Raw genomic sequence first — 15,570 nt, 5'->3', positions numbered from 1 at the left:
GCTTTCAAAGCTTAAGGTTTCTACTTATCAAAATAATCAACATACCCCCAAATAATATTGTGATTATTTTAACTTTCCTTTGAAAAAGAAAATGAATTTGGAGCATTCATTTATTCTGCTTTTGTCTGATTTTGTGGAAGATGGAGTCCTTGTATTTTGTCAAATGCACATACACATAATACATATATGTGCAAGAGGCATTATTTTTAAATAGCTTAATCAGCAGGAGTAGCAGGAGATACGTGTTTGCAGCACCTGTTGTGTTCCAGCAGGGGGCTATCGTGCATACATACAAATGAAGAGCGTGTTTACTTCAGCTTTGAGGGTGGGGAGGAGGGAACAGTGTAGCAGCAACAAAAACAGAGAAAGCCTCATAGATTTGGGGAGCAACTTCCTACCTCCCACCCCAGTAGGTAGGAGGAAAACACTAATAGATGGGTCAAAAAGTAAACTAAAATGTTTTTAATGCAATGGAGGAAACCTAGTTGGTAAGAGAGGTGGATACTAAAAGTAGTCTGGGGACACACACCTGCTTTAGTAATCATGTGAAAGTTTGTAGGTAAATGTTCAAGTGCCCCATGATTGTCATTTTTAATCAGTTCATCTTTTTTGCCAAAGAGGTAGATTGGAAGATTCAGAAAACTTGCACATTTTATTCACTTACGGTGCACAGGCAGAAATATACATGTTGGCCATATAACCATCTACAGTTTTAACTTTTTTCCATATCATTGAAATTTATTTGCCTTATTATGTGAAAATTGCAGGTTTTGCAATACTCTAAGTTGTGCCAACAAATGAAAATAGTGTGCAATATTCATATAAAAGCACTTGGCTGAAGAAGTGGGTGCCCCCACCCCCACATTGTTAAACTTACTTGGAAGATTACGGTTACCAATCTGGTTAAAAGTTGACATCTTTATGGCATTGTACTTTATCAGTCTTAAGCAACTCTAAGAATATCAAGTCGTAGAAAATGTTCAGGCCAAATATATGTGGAAACAGTTTACACTGTGGAAACCCCAGGTTCATTTTTCTCATTATGATTCTAAAGCATAGACGACACATTTTAATATCTCAAAAATACAGTCCTAGCTCACTTAGATTTAAAATTTAATGTCTTGGTACACTGAGACTATTATATACTTATATGCATGTATATAATTATATATTCATAATGTGTGTACGTGTATGCAAAACCATTATATTTGATTAGCACCATACAATGATAATTAAAAAGGCATATCTTAAAAATAAATTAATATTCCATTAGGCAACCATGTTTATCAATTTCAATAATAATTGAAGTTAATAGTTGAAGTTACTTTGTTTAAAGTACATCTAAAAAAATTTTGAACTCAGCTTGTTTTTGAAGATCTAGTTTTCTTTTAGATACTTCTGTTTATGTTCAGAAATGTATTAAATAATCAAAATATATTTTGATTGGACATATTTCACCATCACTGTAAACTCATCTTAATCTACAACCTTATGTGTTTTTCATGGTATCAGTTGATAATGCCACATCACATTTAAAGTATCCTTGGGGCTGAGAAAAGAGAAGTAGGTAAAAGTGAAAATTTGGAAAAATATTTCACCAGTCTGAAAATAAAAATCTTTTGTACTTTTATTGACTAACCTTTATAAGAGCTTTGAATATACATATGCTAAGACTACTCTGGCTACAAAATTTATAAAAAGTAAATCATGTCCTAATTCTGGAAGTTTCTCCATCCTCAAGATTGCCAGTATTAACAAAGTTCAGTCTATTAAATTTCCTTTGTTTTTTAGTAATTAATCAAAATGTGGTATTAGTAAATATGCTTTATGGCAAATAAAACAAAGTTGTAAAGAACCATAAGAGGGACTACTTTCTAGCTTAATCCAATTTATTACTTTAAGTAGTCTCTGTATGCCGCCCTTTAGGTTTCTGCTGTAAGATACTGCAACTTACTCTTTTCTGTTCATTCCCATAGAATCCTACAAAGTCAATTATTAGTTAATATATAAGATACATAACCTAACTGAATACAATTTTTATTGCTCTCCAAGGCAGTACATAGTAATAGCAATTTATTTTTCTATACATATGATTCTAAAACAGATTAAATATTGAAAGAGTAAAGAAAAATGTTTAAAATTTTATTCTCATTTATCATGAATAATATTTCTGAATTTCTAAAGGGACGTTTTAGAATATATTGAAATTTACACCAAATTTAGAAAACATTGATATCATTGTGAATGTCACTTGAACTGTATCATATGGCATAAATTTCTGGCAGAAAATTAACATGCTATAAACCAGTCTGAATGTAATGTTTTATTCAAAAAACCCTAATGATATGTTTGTGATATAGTTTTCAGTATAGTCATGATTGTAAAGTGAATTACGGTTGAACTGAAACAGACTACTTCATTAATTTTTATTAGAATTTTACATATCAGACATATGTAAGGCATCTATGGGAATCATTCTGATACTCTATCCTAAACAAAGAATCACATTTTTGATAATGGTTTTTCCAGGTCAAATCTCACCATTCTTACAGCATATTCTCAGAGTAGTAAATTGGTAATATCTTCTTATCTAAGGCTTAATACCTAATACAGTAACAGAGCTCCATCAATATATGGCTAATCGCAGATATGAAGTATCTGCTGGTAGTCCATCTCTCATAAAACCGCCGTTAGCCTTAATTCAAATCCATTGATTCCTATTCCAGTTAAAACTGAAGAACTTAATATGTCTTTTAATCCTTTTATTGTAAGCTAGGATAAAATTAATTTTACCCTGGAACTGCACAAAGCCAATTAACATGATCTTTAGAGTTATTTAGTAAAGTGCTTCAAACTGTTAAATTTATCTTGACCTCTTGGTTGCACTCTCTGACTGCTTTTTAAATGAGGCAATCAATATCTCACAGCCCTTTAAATAGCTTAAACTTCTCAAATATTTTACCTGTGTTCTAGTTAAGCTGTAAGTAAAGTGTTTACTCCTGTTCCTGTAAATCTAGAGTCAATTATGCTAAATCTAAAGACAATTATGTACTTTTGAGGAACACTGTATGAATTAAGTGGTTGTTTTAATAAAAATCAAAGGCTCATATTTTGTTTAAAGAAACCGAATAATGAAGAAGCATATTATTTTAACACAAAACAAGTGTTCTATTTGCAACTTAAAATGTAGGACGTTTATGTCTTTTCCCACTGCATGCAGCTTCTGTTCTCCACACCGGGCTAGTCGAAGGTATTAATTTTCTTACTGTGATAGGGTGATCAACCGTCCTGTCAAGAAAATGGATCTCCATGTCACCCGTTAGCATGATTAAATGGAGGCATGTCTCTGTGAAAAAATACCAAATTTTCATGAGACAAATGAAACTGTAGAAAGGTCTACTTTTACAGAATTATTTTATTTTTAATATCTCAAAATCTCCCATTTGGTTGTCACTTTTCTTATAGGAAAACATTGTAGCTAATTGTGCGTGTCTTGTATTATTTAAGAGCAAACCCAGGCAAGGCCAATAATTTTAAATATTTTTAAATCTGAAAACTTAAAGAATCAGAAATTGCTGTGTGTCACTGTTGGAATAGTAGTAGGGATGGGCATCTGTACCTTATACAATCACTAATCAGTCAGTGTCTCTTTTTAGGAGATCCTTTTCTTGCTCTTCTTTCCTTGTTAACAAAGAGCTATCATATTTTCAGATCTGAGTACTGATAAAAATTACATGCCATAGAATTTCAGCATCAGTAGTATTAATAGCCAGCTGGACAGTGTTCTTATGAGCCTGTGCACATGCCAAACTTTAAATTATGCCAAGTGATGTGCTTGACAGCTAATTAAGATTTCATATTTTGGCCACTTAGCAGAGAGCACCTGTTATGATTCTTTCTATTAGCTTCAGGATACAATTTACAAAGGGCTGTTTTAAAGGACATTATTAAAACTTCCCTAAAGTCTTAATTCCTTCCTGAGAAGTGGGAGTTAAGACAAGATTGAGGTAATTAAACAAAAGGAACATAGGGGAGGTGGGGGACCAGGGTGGAGGGCGAGCTCTCCAAATGCCCCTGTTGTTTAATTTCCTACTGGAAGCAGCCCATGTGTGTTTCTGGGCCCCCCTCCCCCTTGGAGCAGTGGCCGTTGCCCAAGCTGAACGGCTGGGGTCAATGCCTTGCCTATTGATCAGTATCCCTGCAGTCCCTTGCTCCGGCAGCTGCTTCATTGGCTTCTTTGAGGGCCTGCTTCAGTACATTAGAATAGAAATCCATAACCAGAGCTGTGCTCATCCAAGCAGGGGAAGAAACTAAATTAAATGGTATAAAACAATCTTGGATCAGGAGTTTGTGCCAATTCATCTTGATCTAAGATGTCACACCGGGCTCTCTGTCTGAGCACCTGGGCTAGAGGCAGCCATAGTGAAAATAGATGGAGCCGCGATCATTCATTTGTCAGCTAAGGAGCAAGGCAGCGGTTAGCAATTCCCTTCTGCAGAGGTCAGCTGACGGAACAATCAGTGCAACTGCAGAATAGAGCTTTCCTTTGAACTATTGTTATGGAGCAAGCTCTTGCTGAGACCTGGGGGGAGGGGAGCTTGATTTGCTTCCTGTTTCCAGACCACTATGGAAAGAGTGAAATATATGCTGTGTGAATCTAGATGCGGTGGCGCGGAGCTCTCGCTCTTGTGTGTTCCTGTACTCAAATGAAGTTGGTTTTAAATGCATGCACTGAGATACCGATGATCAAACTGTTAAATACCACTTTCTCTCGAATTTGGGTTCATTTTCATCCTCCTAAACACAGAGGCAGTGGTTATTGACTTTGTTTCTTCTTAGTATGGCTAAGCTTTTAGGTTTCTCCCCCACTTTTGTATTAGAACTACGACAGATCAGTTGCGTACTTGGAATCTGTCATTGCACATATACACCAAGACTCTATCGTTTCTTTACCTTTAAAAAACTTAAAAAAAAAAAAAATGAGAGAGACCTGCATACTCTGGTATCTGATTAGAAGATATTTCTGAATGTTACTTAAATATTTTTGAACATTTTAATTGAGGCTTTTTATAAAAAAAAATGTGAATTTGTGAAATAAAACATCATGACCTTGGAAGTGATAAAGTAGTTTTGTTAACACTGGAGGAATACCCTGGTAAAGCAGCCTGCAAGTGGCTCGAAATATACTCTAAGAAAATAAATTAGGGAAATGAAATAATAATGAAAATTTTATATGAAAGAATTACAAATATTTTTAAAGATCATTGTATTCTCTGTGGACTCATTTTGGATTTTGTCTTCTATACACTGCATGAAAACTAATGGCAAATTTTCAGAACTTTTTTTTAAAACAAAGTATGACATGCAGAAGCTAAAAAACTGTAGCAACAACAAAATCTTTTTTTTTTTTAACTCAGTTGAACCAAAGTTTTCTTATTTTCCAAATAAACAGTAACCAGTCTTTGATGTCACCATCTTAGTTTTCTTAGTTTTTTTGAAGCCCTTTAAGGCCATTTTCTTACACAATTATCCCTTTCCAACTATTCTTTGTAATATCCTGCCGTTTCCTTTTCTTAGGCTCCACTAGGTCTGCTTGCACACATCCCTTCTACTTTTCAGCACAACTAAATGAATGCAATTTAAAGTTTATACTATAAAGCTTTGCACTCTAGGTGGTTTTTTTTTAAGCTTCTAGAAAGGCCATACCTACCTACTTATTTTGAAAGGGTTACTTTTGCTTTGTTATACTCTTATTTTAGTTAGCTTTTGCTGAAATTATTACTGATTTTTACTGCTTTACTTTTTGTTCTGATTTTGTCTTAATTTTTTTCTTTGTTTTACTTAATTTAGGTTTTTCAAAAAACTTAGAGCGTGTCATCCAAAATCACCATCGATCTTAAAGATATCCTATTCTCTGCATCTCTTATTTACATCCCAAGACCAAACCAATCTTAATCTCTCGCTTTGATTTTTAGGATATCCTTCTGAACCCTTAAATCTAATTATATCACTCTGTGGCTTAAATCCTACCTTGAGTATCTTCCCATGTTTTATAGGATAAGAATTGAAATGTGACTAGGATCTATGGTGCCATCTGTGGTCTGGCCCTTGCCTGCCTCTCTTGCCTGTTTTCTGTCTTCCTCTTGGCTCATGGGCTTCCAACCCAATTACCTCTTCTTGAAATAGAAGTCAACAAATTACCTCATGCTTCAGGTTCTTAAACATACTGTTCTCTCAGTTCATAATGTTCTCATTGATTCTGTAACCTATTTCTGATTCTTATTTAGTAGGCTTTAAGTTCAAAGAAGACAGTGAACTTGCTTTTCACATCTCTTTTCATGTCCAGTGTAATGCCATGAGCACACCAGATCTTTAGTTCTTATATTGAGACCGAATAACTGATTTCAGAATGAATGAATTTCTACCACCACTTGTACTTACTGTTTTTCACCTGATCGTTGCAGGAGACTTCTTTTGGTTCTTCTGGACACTTCATGTTTTACTGCATAATCTGCCTTCCTACTGCCACTATCGTGATGTTTCTAACAGTGAATAAATCTGATATTACCACCTTATACAAAATTATTCAACACCTTAACAATTAGCCAAAAGTTAAAAGTTTTCAGCTTGCCCTCCAGTTAGGAGGTAAGTCCATTGCCTTGCCTTACCTCCAGTTAGGATAGAATGACAAAGTAAATGAAGAGACAAAATAAAATAAAACATCTAAAAGCATTCAGAGGTCTCCGCTTCTAATTCTTTAGTTGGCACACTGAGCTCTAAGGGCCCTTTGCTGTACTGATTTAATTAATATAGAGACAAAGTATTGAAAGGGACCAGGAAAACTGGTCGGATGACTAGACAGAGAAGAAAGCTGATCTCCAATGAAGATGTCTCCCAAAGTTCACTTTTTAAATTTCTCTGTACCAAATCTATAGCCATGATGGATAAAATATACAAACAGAAAACCAAAGAGACGTAACTGCTCTCCAAAAAGATAGATATCTCTATGGATAAGTAATAAAATAGAAAAGATCTGGGCTGAAATCCTTAGCTCCTTTCCAGAAGCAGGCTTCTGACTCCTGTGAGCTAAAGAGGACTTAAAATATATCATGAGTAAAGCTCGAAGCCAGGAGCGAGGCTATGGCTTTGCCATTTCTTGAAAGGACCCCGAAAGGATGTGAGTATATCACTACTTAGTTAAAATTGAAGTCATTTATTAAAGGAGAGGAAAATGGATTTTAACTCTGTGACTGGCAATGTAAATCCTAATAGGTTATGAAAATAAGTGAGTTGTGTTTATTTTGAGTACTTGGAAACAAAACAAGGGTGCTCGGATGGCTTAGTGGGTAGAGCGTGTTGACTCTTGATCTCAGAATTGTCAGTTCAAGGCTGTTGGTTGTAGAGTTTACTTAAAAATAAGTAAATAAATAAAACCTAGAAACAAAAAAAACTGATAGAAAATATAAAGTAGAAGGAGAAATAATAAAAATAACAGAAGTTGGTAAAATAGAAAGAAATGAAATAAGATCAAAACTTGAGTATTTAAAAAATTTTTTTTTAATTTTAGAGAGTGTGTAAATTGGGGGTGTCATATGTGGGTAGAGGGAGAGAGAATCTTAGGCAGACTCCCCACTGAGCGTGGAGCCTGACCTGTGTCTCATGACCCTGAGATCATGACCTGAGCTGAAATCGAGAGTTGGATGCTCAACCGACTGAGCCACCCAGGCACCCCAACAAATTATTTTTTGAAAATCTATTAAAATATATATTTCTAGGGGTGCCTGGGTGGCTCAGTGGGTTAAGCCTCTGCCTTCGGCTCAGGTCATGATCTCAGGGTCCTGGGATCGAGCCCCGCATCGGGCTCTCTACTCAGTGGAGAGCCTGCTTCCCCCCTCTCTCTGTCTGCCTCTCTGCCTACTTGTGATCTCTGTCTGTCAAATAAATAAATAAAATCTTTAAAAAAAATAAACATTAAAAAATAAAATATATATTATTAGCAAAACTGATTAAGAAAAGCATAATAAGTAATATTAGAAAAGGCACAAATAATACTTAGAAGGAATGATACATTTGAAATATTTTCATTATAGAGAATACTACAAATAATCTCAGATCCATAAATTTAAAAGTTCAGATTAAATAGGGAATTCCTTTAAAACTGCAAGCTATCAGAAATAACTCAAGAAGAAATAGAAAGCCAAACTGAGTAAGTAACTCCCAAACTGTTTTCCAAAGTAGTTGTATCTTTTTACATTTCCACCTGCAAGGCAATCATTTTCTGTTCATACTTGACAGTATATTTTATAATCCCTTTTATTGCAGCCATTCTAGTGCATGCAAAGTGGTATCTCGTTATGGTTCTGATTTACATTTTCCTAAAGACCAGTGATGTTAAGCATCTTTGGTATGCATATTGGCCATTCGTATATCATTGTATATCAAATATCTGTTCAGATTGTTTACCCATTTTGACTTCATCAAGATCAAAAGCTTTTTGTACAGCAAAGGAAACAGTTAACAAAGCCAAAAGAAAACTGACAGAATGAGAGAAGATATTTGCAAATGACATATCAGATAAAGGGCTAGTATCCAAAATCTATAAAGAACTTATCAAACTCAACACCCAAAGAATAAATAATCCAATCAAGAAATGGGCAGAAGACATGAACAGACATTTCTGCAAAGAAGACATCCAGATGGCCAACAGACACATGAAAAAGTGCTCCACATCATTGGGCATCAGGGAAATACAAATCAAAACCAAAATGAGATACCACCTTATACCAGTCAGAATAGCTGAAATTAACAAGTCAGGAAATGACAGATGCTGGTGAGGATGTGGAGAAAGGGGAACCCTCCTACACTGTTGGTGGGAATACAAGCTGGTACAGCCACTCTGGAAAACAGCATGGAGGTTCCTCAAAAAGTTGAAACTAGAGCTACCCTACGACCCAGCAATCGCACTACTGGGTATTTACCCTAAAGATACAAACGTAGTGATCCAAAGGGGCACGTGCACCCGAATGTTTATAGCAGCAATGTCTACAATAGCCAAAGTATGGAAAGAACCTAGATGTCCATCAACAGATGAGTGGATAAAGAAGATGTGGTATGTATATATACAATTGAATACTATGCAGCCATCAAAAGAAATGAAATCTTGTCATTTGCAACTATGTGGATGGAACTAGAGAGTATTATGCTGAGTGAAATAAGTCAATCAGAGAAAGACAATTATCATATGATCTCCCTGATATGAGGAAGTTGAGAGGCAACGTGGGGGACTTGGGGGGTAGGAAAGGAATAAATGAAACAAGATGGGATCGGGAGGGAGACAAACCATAAGAGACTCTTAATCTCACAGAATAAACTAGGGTTGCCACGGGGAGGAGGGTAGGGAGAGGGTGGTGGGGTTATGGACATTGGGGAAGGTATGTGCTATGGTGACTGCTGTGAAGTGTGTAAACCTGGCAATTCACAGACCTATACCCTTGGGGCTAATAATACATTATATGTTAATAAAAAAATAAAAAATAAAAGTAAATTGTTTACCCATTTTAAAAGTACTTTTTTATTATTAATTTGTAAGAGTTCCTCATCTATTCTGGATACAATACTTTACAGATATATAATTGACAGTATTTTCTTTGCGTCTGTGTGTTGTCTTTTTACTTTCTTGATTCTGTTTTAAGTGTTAAAGTTTGTAATATTGATGAAATCCAATTAAGAAAGATTATAAAATTACTTGTACATTTCATATCATATCGAAGAAATCATTGCCTACCCCAAGATCATGAAGGTACATCTCTCTGTTTTCTTCTGCAAGTTATTATGTTTTGGCTCTTACATTTAGTACTGTGAATCCATTTTGGGTTGATTTTTTGTGTAGTGAAATGTGGAAGCCTTAAGTTCACTCTTTTGCAGGTGGATAACCAGTCACCTCAGTGCCATTTGTTGAAAAGACTGTTATTTCCTGAAAGAGTAATCTCAAATTTTTTTTATTATTATATGTCTTTTGGGTATTGATATTTTTTAACTTATGTTTTGGTTTTCAGGTTGCTTATCAAGTATCCCACAAATTAAAAAGATTTCTACATCTTATGAGGAAAGACGGAAGCAAGCTACTGCTATTGTTCTATTAGGCGTAATAGGAGCTGAATTTGGTGCTGAAATTGAACCTCCTAAATTGTTGACCAGACCTCGAAGCTCTAGTCAAATTCCTGAAGGATTTGGCTTGACTAGTGGTGGATCCAACTACTCACTTGCCAGACATACTTGTAAGTTACAAAATTCCTAATGCTGATTATTAGTTTCAATACACATTTATTATTAACAAAACCTCAGAAAATTTGTATCCTGGGTTTTAGCATCAACAGAATGTTGACATGAAGTCAGGAAGCAGTATAATCCGTTTGGTACATCATCCTTTGGTTGTAGTTACTTAGACTTCTTTTTAAAATTTAAAACATGGTTTTCTTGGAGATGCTTTTCTTAAAAAACACATTTCTGAATCTTTGTGTTCACACATTTTGGTCAAGATTTTAACCTAAATGGGGTGCTCCTGGGTGGCTGAGTGGGTTAATCCTCCGCCTTTGGCTCAGGTCATGATCTCAGGATCCTGGGATCGAGCCCCACATCGGGCTCTCTGCTCAGCAGGGAGCCTGCTTCCCCCTCTTTCTCTGCTGCCTCTCTGCCTACTTGTGATCTCTGTCTGTCAAATAAATAAATAAAATCTAAGAAAAAAAAAAGATTTTAACCCAAACACAGTTTCTAAAATAATTTCTATAAAACTATGCAGTGTGTCCTGAATGTGGTTAGAAAAGTCAGGAGCAGGAGTGCTTTAGTTACAATTGGAGTTCAAAGTGCTTGTGTGGTACCACTACCTTGTATTCTGTAGTTGGTATGTTAATAACAGGTTAAGGATATTTTATAACATCTTTTGGTATTTCAGTGTTGGAACTTCTTTAGGTAAGGTCAGAATATCCCTACCATATTGTAAAATAATTCCAACAAATTGTGTTATTATGGGACCAAATGTAGTCCCACTGAATGTATCACAAGGTATTCTTTATAGAACAAATGTCAGTGTGCTTTGGGATTTGGGGCCTTTTATCAAGGGAAAAAGATATATATGTTACTTTGCTACTTATAACAGCAGAAAACTTCACTGGCTCATTGTCATACACTTTTGCTTTGAAGTCATGGAGCCATATTACCTTTTATTATTAAAACCCTTGCACAGATTTAGCTGCCTGTCCCCGCCTCTGCTCCTCTTTTTTTTACTCTTAATACCACAAATACGTATTAGTGATTGGTATTCTCCTGATCCGTATTTGACATTTGAGAATCAGAGTAGTAATGACAATGCCACCACCAACAGGAATAAATAACTGATTCTTTGAATATGATTTTACTTACTTAATCTTCATAATGACCATATAAAGTAGGCAGCTTGGTTATCTCTATTTGACACATAAGGCTAACTGGGCGCAGAGAGGTGTGGTGACCCTGGCTGTGATGGTATCTTCTGGAAATGCCATTTTTTTGTTTCAGCACAATCTGTTGGTTCTGGAGCTGGAGCTTTGACCGCTCCGCACGCTGCTACTGGTTAATGGCTCCCTCTTGAGAAGGGCTTACTGCCTGTGCTATTACTGCATACTTTACGAAGAGTTTTCTATCCCCTCATTTGACCTTTAAAAGAGAAATGAAAACTTCTTCAAAGTAGCTCAGTCAAAATGTAGTCAAATCTCAACTTGAACTCAAGCTTCTTCGGACCTGAAAATCCATGCCCTTTGCATTTTCCACATGTGTACATCTGCTCTCCTTCGAAACAGGCCTGCCCTCTGCGGGCCGCCCCCCCCCGCCCCTGCCCACCTCTAGCATCTTTATCTTTACTCAGGTTCTGCAGGTTCCTGCTTTTCATGCAGAAAACCCTACTCACATCTCACCCACTCTACAAAAGGCTCACCTCTCTATGTCAATGTAGACCCCAGAGATTTAGGTGTGTAGCTTCTTAGGCGGGGTCCTAACATTAGAATACTAGAGGTTAATGCAACTTTGGCCTGTTTTTAGTCTGGTAACTTTCAGACTTTTTTTTACTTTTTTTTTTTTTTTTTTTTTTGCTTACCATCTCTCTAATGGGGATTAAGAAATGTCTGATTCCTCGCAAGTTTTTATGTTAACAGCTAAAACTTTTCAAGAGTAAGTTTAAACATTTGCAAAAGATGTTATTTGGAGAGTAGTATAAATATTGACAGTTAAAAATAAAATACTGTTCTTATAAATATATTCAATAGAATATTTACCATAATTACTTGATATCCATCATCCATTAAAAAATACCTTCTGATATTCATGTATTTTCTTTTAACTACAATAATTTTACTTGCAAATTGTATCTACTGTAACTAGAAAAAGAGGAAATGGGTTAGGAGAAAAGCAGGAATCAAAAAAGCTGTGGCAGCATAGAAATAGAAATTTTTCAAAGAAGCCTTGAGAATTGATGAGAAAATAGTAGGGTGTCAGTGTTCTGCTCTTTGGGTTTGTTAGGAAACAGGGAGTTGAACTACATACAAAGAGATCCTAAAGCCTGTTTCTGACAGGAGGGGAACTCTGGGATTTGCTGCATGAAGAGACTTTTGCATGATGCCACCTTAGCTCTCCCAAGCAAGATAAATAAAATTTACCCAAACATTAAAAATATTTAAATGTTTTAGAGCCAAGTTTGTTCCTTGAGCATTTTGGATAAAGGGCTATATGTGGGAAGGGCAGAAGCTAATGCTTCTTACTAAATAATATTTATGATTATTTTGTTGAAATAAAAGTTTCTGTGAGGTTTCCAGTCAGTGAGAAATGGTAGATAAAAATGAATGAGAGACACCTGGGTGGCTCAGTCAGTTGGGTGTCAGACTCTTAATTTATTTCAGCTCATGTCATTATCTTGGGGTCCTGGGATAGAGCCCTTCATCAGGCTCTGTGCTTGGCAGGGAGTCTGCTTGAGGATTTACTCGCTCCCTCTCCCCACCCCCACGCATATGCATGCTCTCTCTCAAATAAATAAATCTTTTAAAAAGATTTTAAAAAGTAAAATAATAAAAATTAAAATGAATGATATGGGGCTCTTGGGTGGCTCAGTCAGTTAAGCACCTGACTCTTGTCCTTAGCTCAGGTTTTGATCTCAGGGTTATGAGTTCGAGCCCTGTGTCATGGAGCCTACTTGAAAAAAATTTTTAAAGAAATTAAAATTAAATTAAAAATTTTTTAAAAATTAAATTAAAAATTAAAAATTAAAAAAATGTAAAGAAATTAAAAACAAATGATACAGTACCTGTTAGAACCAGTTTAAAACGTGTAAAATGTCCTTGGTATTTTCCTCATTTATTGTGGTTGCCCTATTTTATTTTAATAATTAAAACATTTATCATCATATCCAATCATGCTTGTTGATTGGAAACAGTCAGGTGTCTGAGTGTACTTGTGCCTTTCTTGGGCTCTTTTTGATCAGTTATATATAATATTAACCTGCTACAATGTTAACCTGTTAGAAGTTGCTATATGTATTGCTGTGTTGTTTATGTGGTATTTAGAATGCACTGCGACCATTAAATATTTAGTCTCTTTGGCATCCTATTGAATGAGATAATTATTATTATCCTCATTTTGAGATAAGACCATTAAGATACAATATTTGATGAAAGTTAATTGCTAATGTAGCTAGAGGTATAGATAGTGAATTCTAACCTTCCTTGTAAAGCCATTCTGTTCTGTGAATACTTATAATGTAGCCAATTCCCTGTTATCCACCTTGGTAGGAGGGAAGAGTGACACTGATGCCTAATTCAAAAGTCATGCTTAGTGCTCGCTTCGGCAGCACATATACAAAAGTCATGCTTAGTTTTATAATGCATTTCATGCTTCTATTTGAGGAGATACGAATCTCTTGTGGGAGTGTACACTTTACATAAAAAGTCAAAATCCCACATTGAAGACAAAACTGAAGGAAGGACTCTGGAAATTTAAAAAGCCTAGTCTAGGCTACTCTTTTCCGTGTACCTCGGTCTGAGTTGCAGTTTCCTCTTGTATAAAATAAAAGACAGAACTGTTCTGTCTTCAAAGCCCTTTTTAAAAAGTCCAGCTAGTCTCTGCCTCTGAAGTGAAACAGAGAGCATCCCAGGAAATTCACCTTCATGACATTCTCATTTTCCTCTTCTTGTAGGGATGGACACTTTCTCATTTCAACTCAACTTCTGTAGAGATCACTCTTCATTTTTATTTTGATCCACAAATGAGACACTGTTAGGATATTTTGGGGTACCATTCATAAAATTGCCTGTAGGTCTTTTGCTTCATTCTTTTTTTTTTTTTTTTTTTTGAGATTTGTTTATTTTAGAAAGACAGCACGAGTGGGAGGGGTAGAGAGAGAGAGGGAGAGAATCTCAAGCAGACTCCAAGCTGAGGGCAGAATCCGACGTGGGGCTCCATCTCATGACCCTGAGATCGTGACCTGAGCCGAAATCAAGAGTCAGATGCTTTAACCAACTGCACCACCCAGGCACCCCTGTTCATTCTTTCACTTGGTCTCTTCTTCCTCATTTTATAATTGTGGAATTAGGCTGACACATCTGTAGTAGATCCCACTGTGATCTCTCATTAACTTTTTGACTTTGGACAAGTAGCATAAGTCATTTCCCTAGGCAGTGGATTCTGAGATTTGTGTGCAGGAGTACTCTTGACATCAGTACTTTTAGGGCATGAAAGAAGTAGGACTGGGCAGAGGGAAACACTGAATAGCATTTCATTTGCTTAGAAAGCTTCAGCTTATCCCAGCAAACTCTGAAACTGGGATGGCCCTTCACAGTTGTTGTCCTTGAAATGGGGCAAAGGGTTTAGCCTTCATCTCCCTGTATTGTTCATGTTCCTGGTTCATTCCGCCCGGTGAATGTTGTTCAATCACCCTGGTGCCCTGGATAGGGGGTGTGACCTTGGATGAGACAGCCCTCCTCATCCTAGCACAAATCCTACAGAGAGACTCAGCTGAAACTTGTCAGCCACTGACACCCCACTGGCTTGGGAAGAGAGTGAGCACTTCATTTGTGGAGGGGAGGAAATGGACGGACTTGAACACGTATCTTGCAACTTAAGATCAGGGTATTTTCACCATTTCACATAGTTGTCTTATGTTATAAGCAAGTAAGAGATTTATTTCCTAAATTTTAAGGTAAGAAAGTTATGCCAAATCTCAAATGTTTCATCAAGATTAGGACAAAGTCACTGAATTGCAATTAATAACAAAACTAGTGGTATTTGCCCATAATGAATAAAAGTAGCAACAGTGATGTGGGAGGCATCATGCCATTTACGAGGATAAACAATGACAAAAATAGATATGTTCACTGCTCACAAACAAGACACCAGATTGTGTTGGTGAGCTGCTGCATCTGTGTTTGCTTTCCCTGCTCTTGCTAGCCCAGACTCCCTGACACTGGGAACTAATCCTGCATTCCTGTGTTTTTTTTTTTTTTTTTTAAAGATTTTATTTATTTGACCGAGATCACAAGTAGGCAGAAAGGC

At 36.1% G+C, this 15,570-nt stretch overlaps 1 protein-coding gene across 4 annotated transcripts in view; it reads left to right on the top strand.

The window, feature by feature from the left end:
• Positions 1–15,570, top strand: part of WDR7 (WD repeat domain 7) — a 371,332-nt gene that overhangs the window by 207,722 nt on the left and 148,040 nt on the right. For all 4 annotated transcript variants that reach the window (XM_047697076.1, XM_047697077.1, XM_047697079.1 and 1 more), the window contains one exon: positions 10,056–10,277. In XM_047697076.1, the coding sequence (XP_047553032.1) occupies positions 10,056–10,277 (222 nt within the window). The remainder of the gene's footprint in view (positions 1–10,055; positions 10,278–15,570) is intronic.

The sequence above is a fragment of the Lutra lutra genome, chromosome 12, assembly GCF_902655055.1.
Source record: "Lutra lutra chromosome 12, mLutLut1.2, whole genome shotgun sequence".
In the NCBI taxonomy this organism is placed as follows: domain Eukaryota; kingdom Metazoa; phylum Chordata; class Mammalia; order Carnivora; family Mustelidae; genus Lutra; species Lutra lutra.
This window is presented reverse-complemented; position numbering and strand designations above follow the sequence as displayed.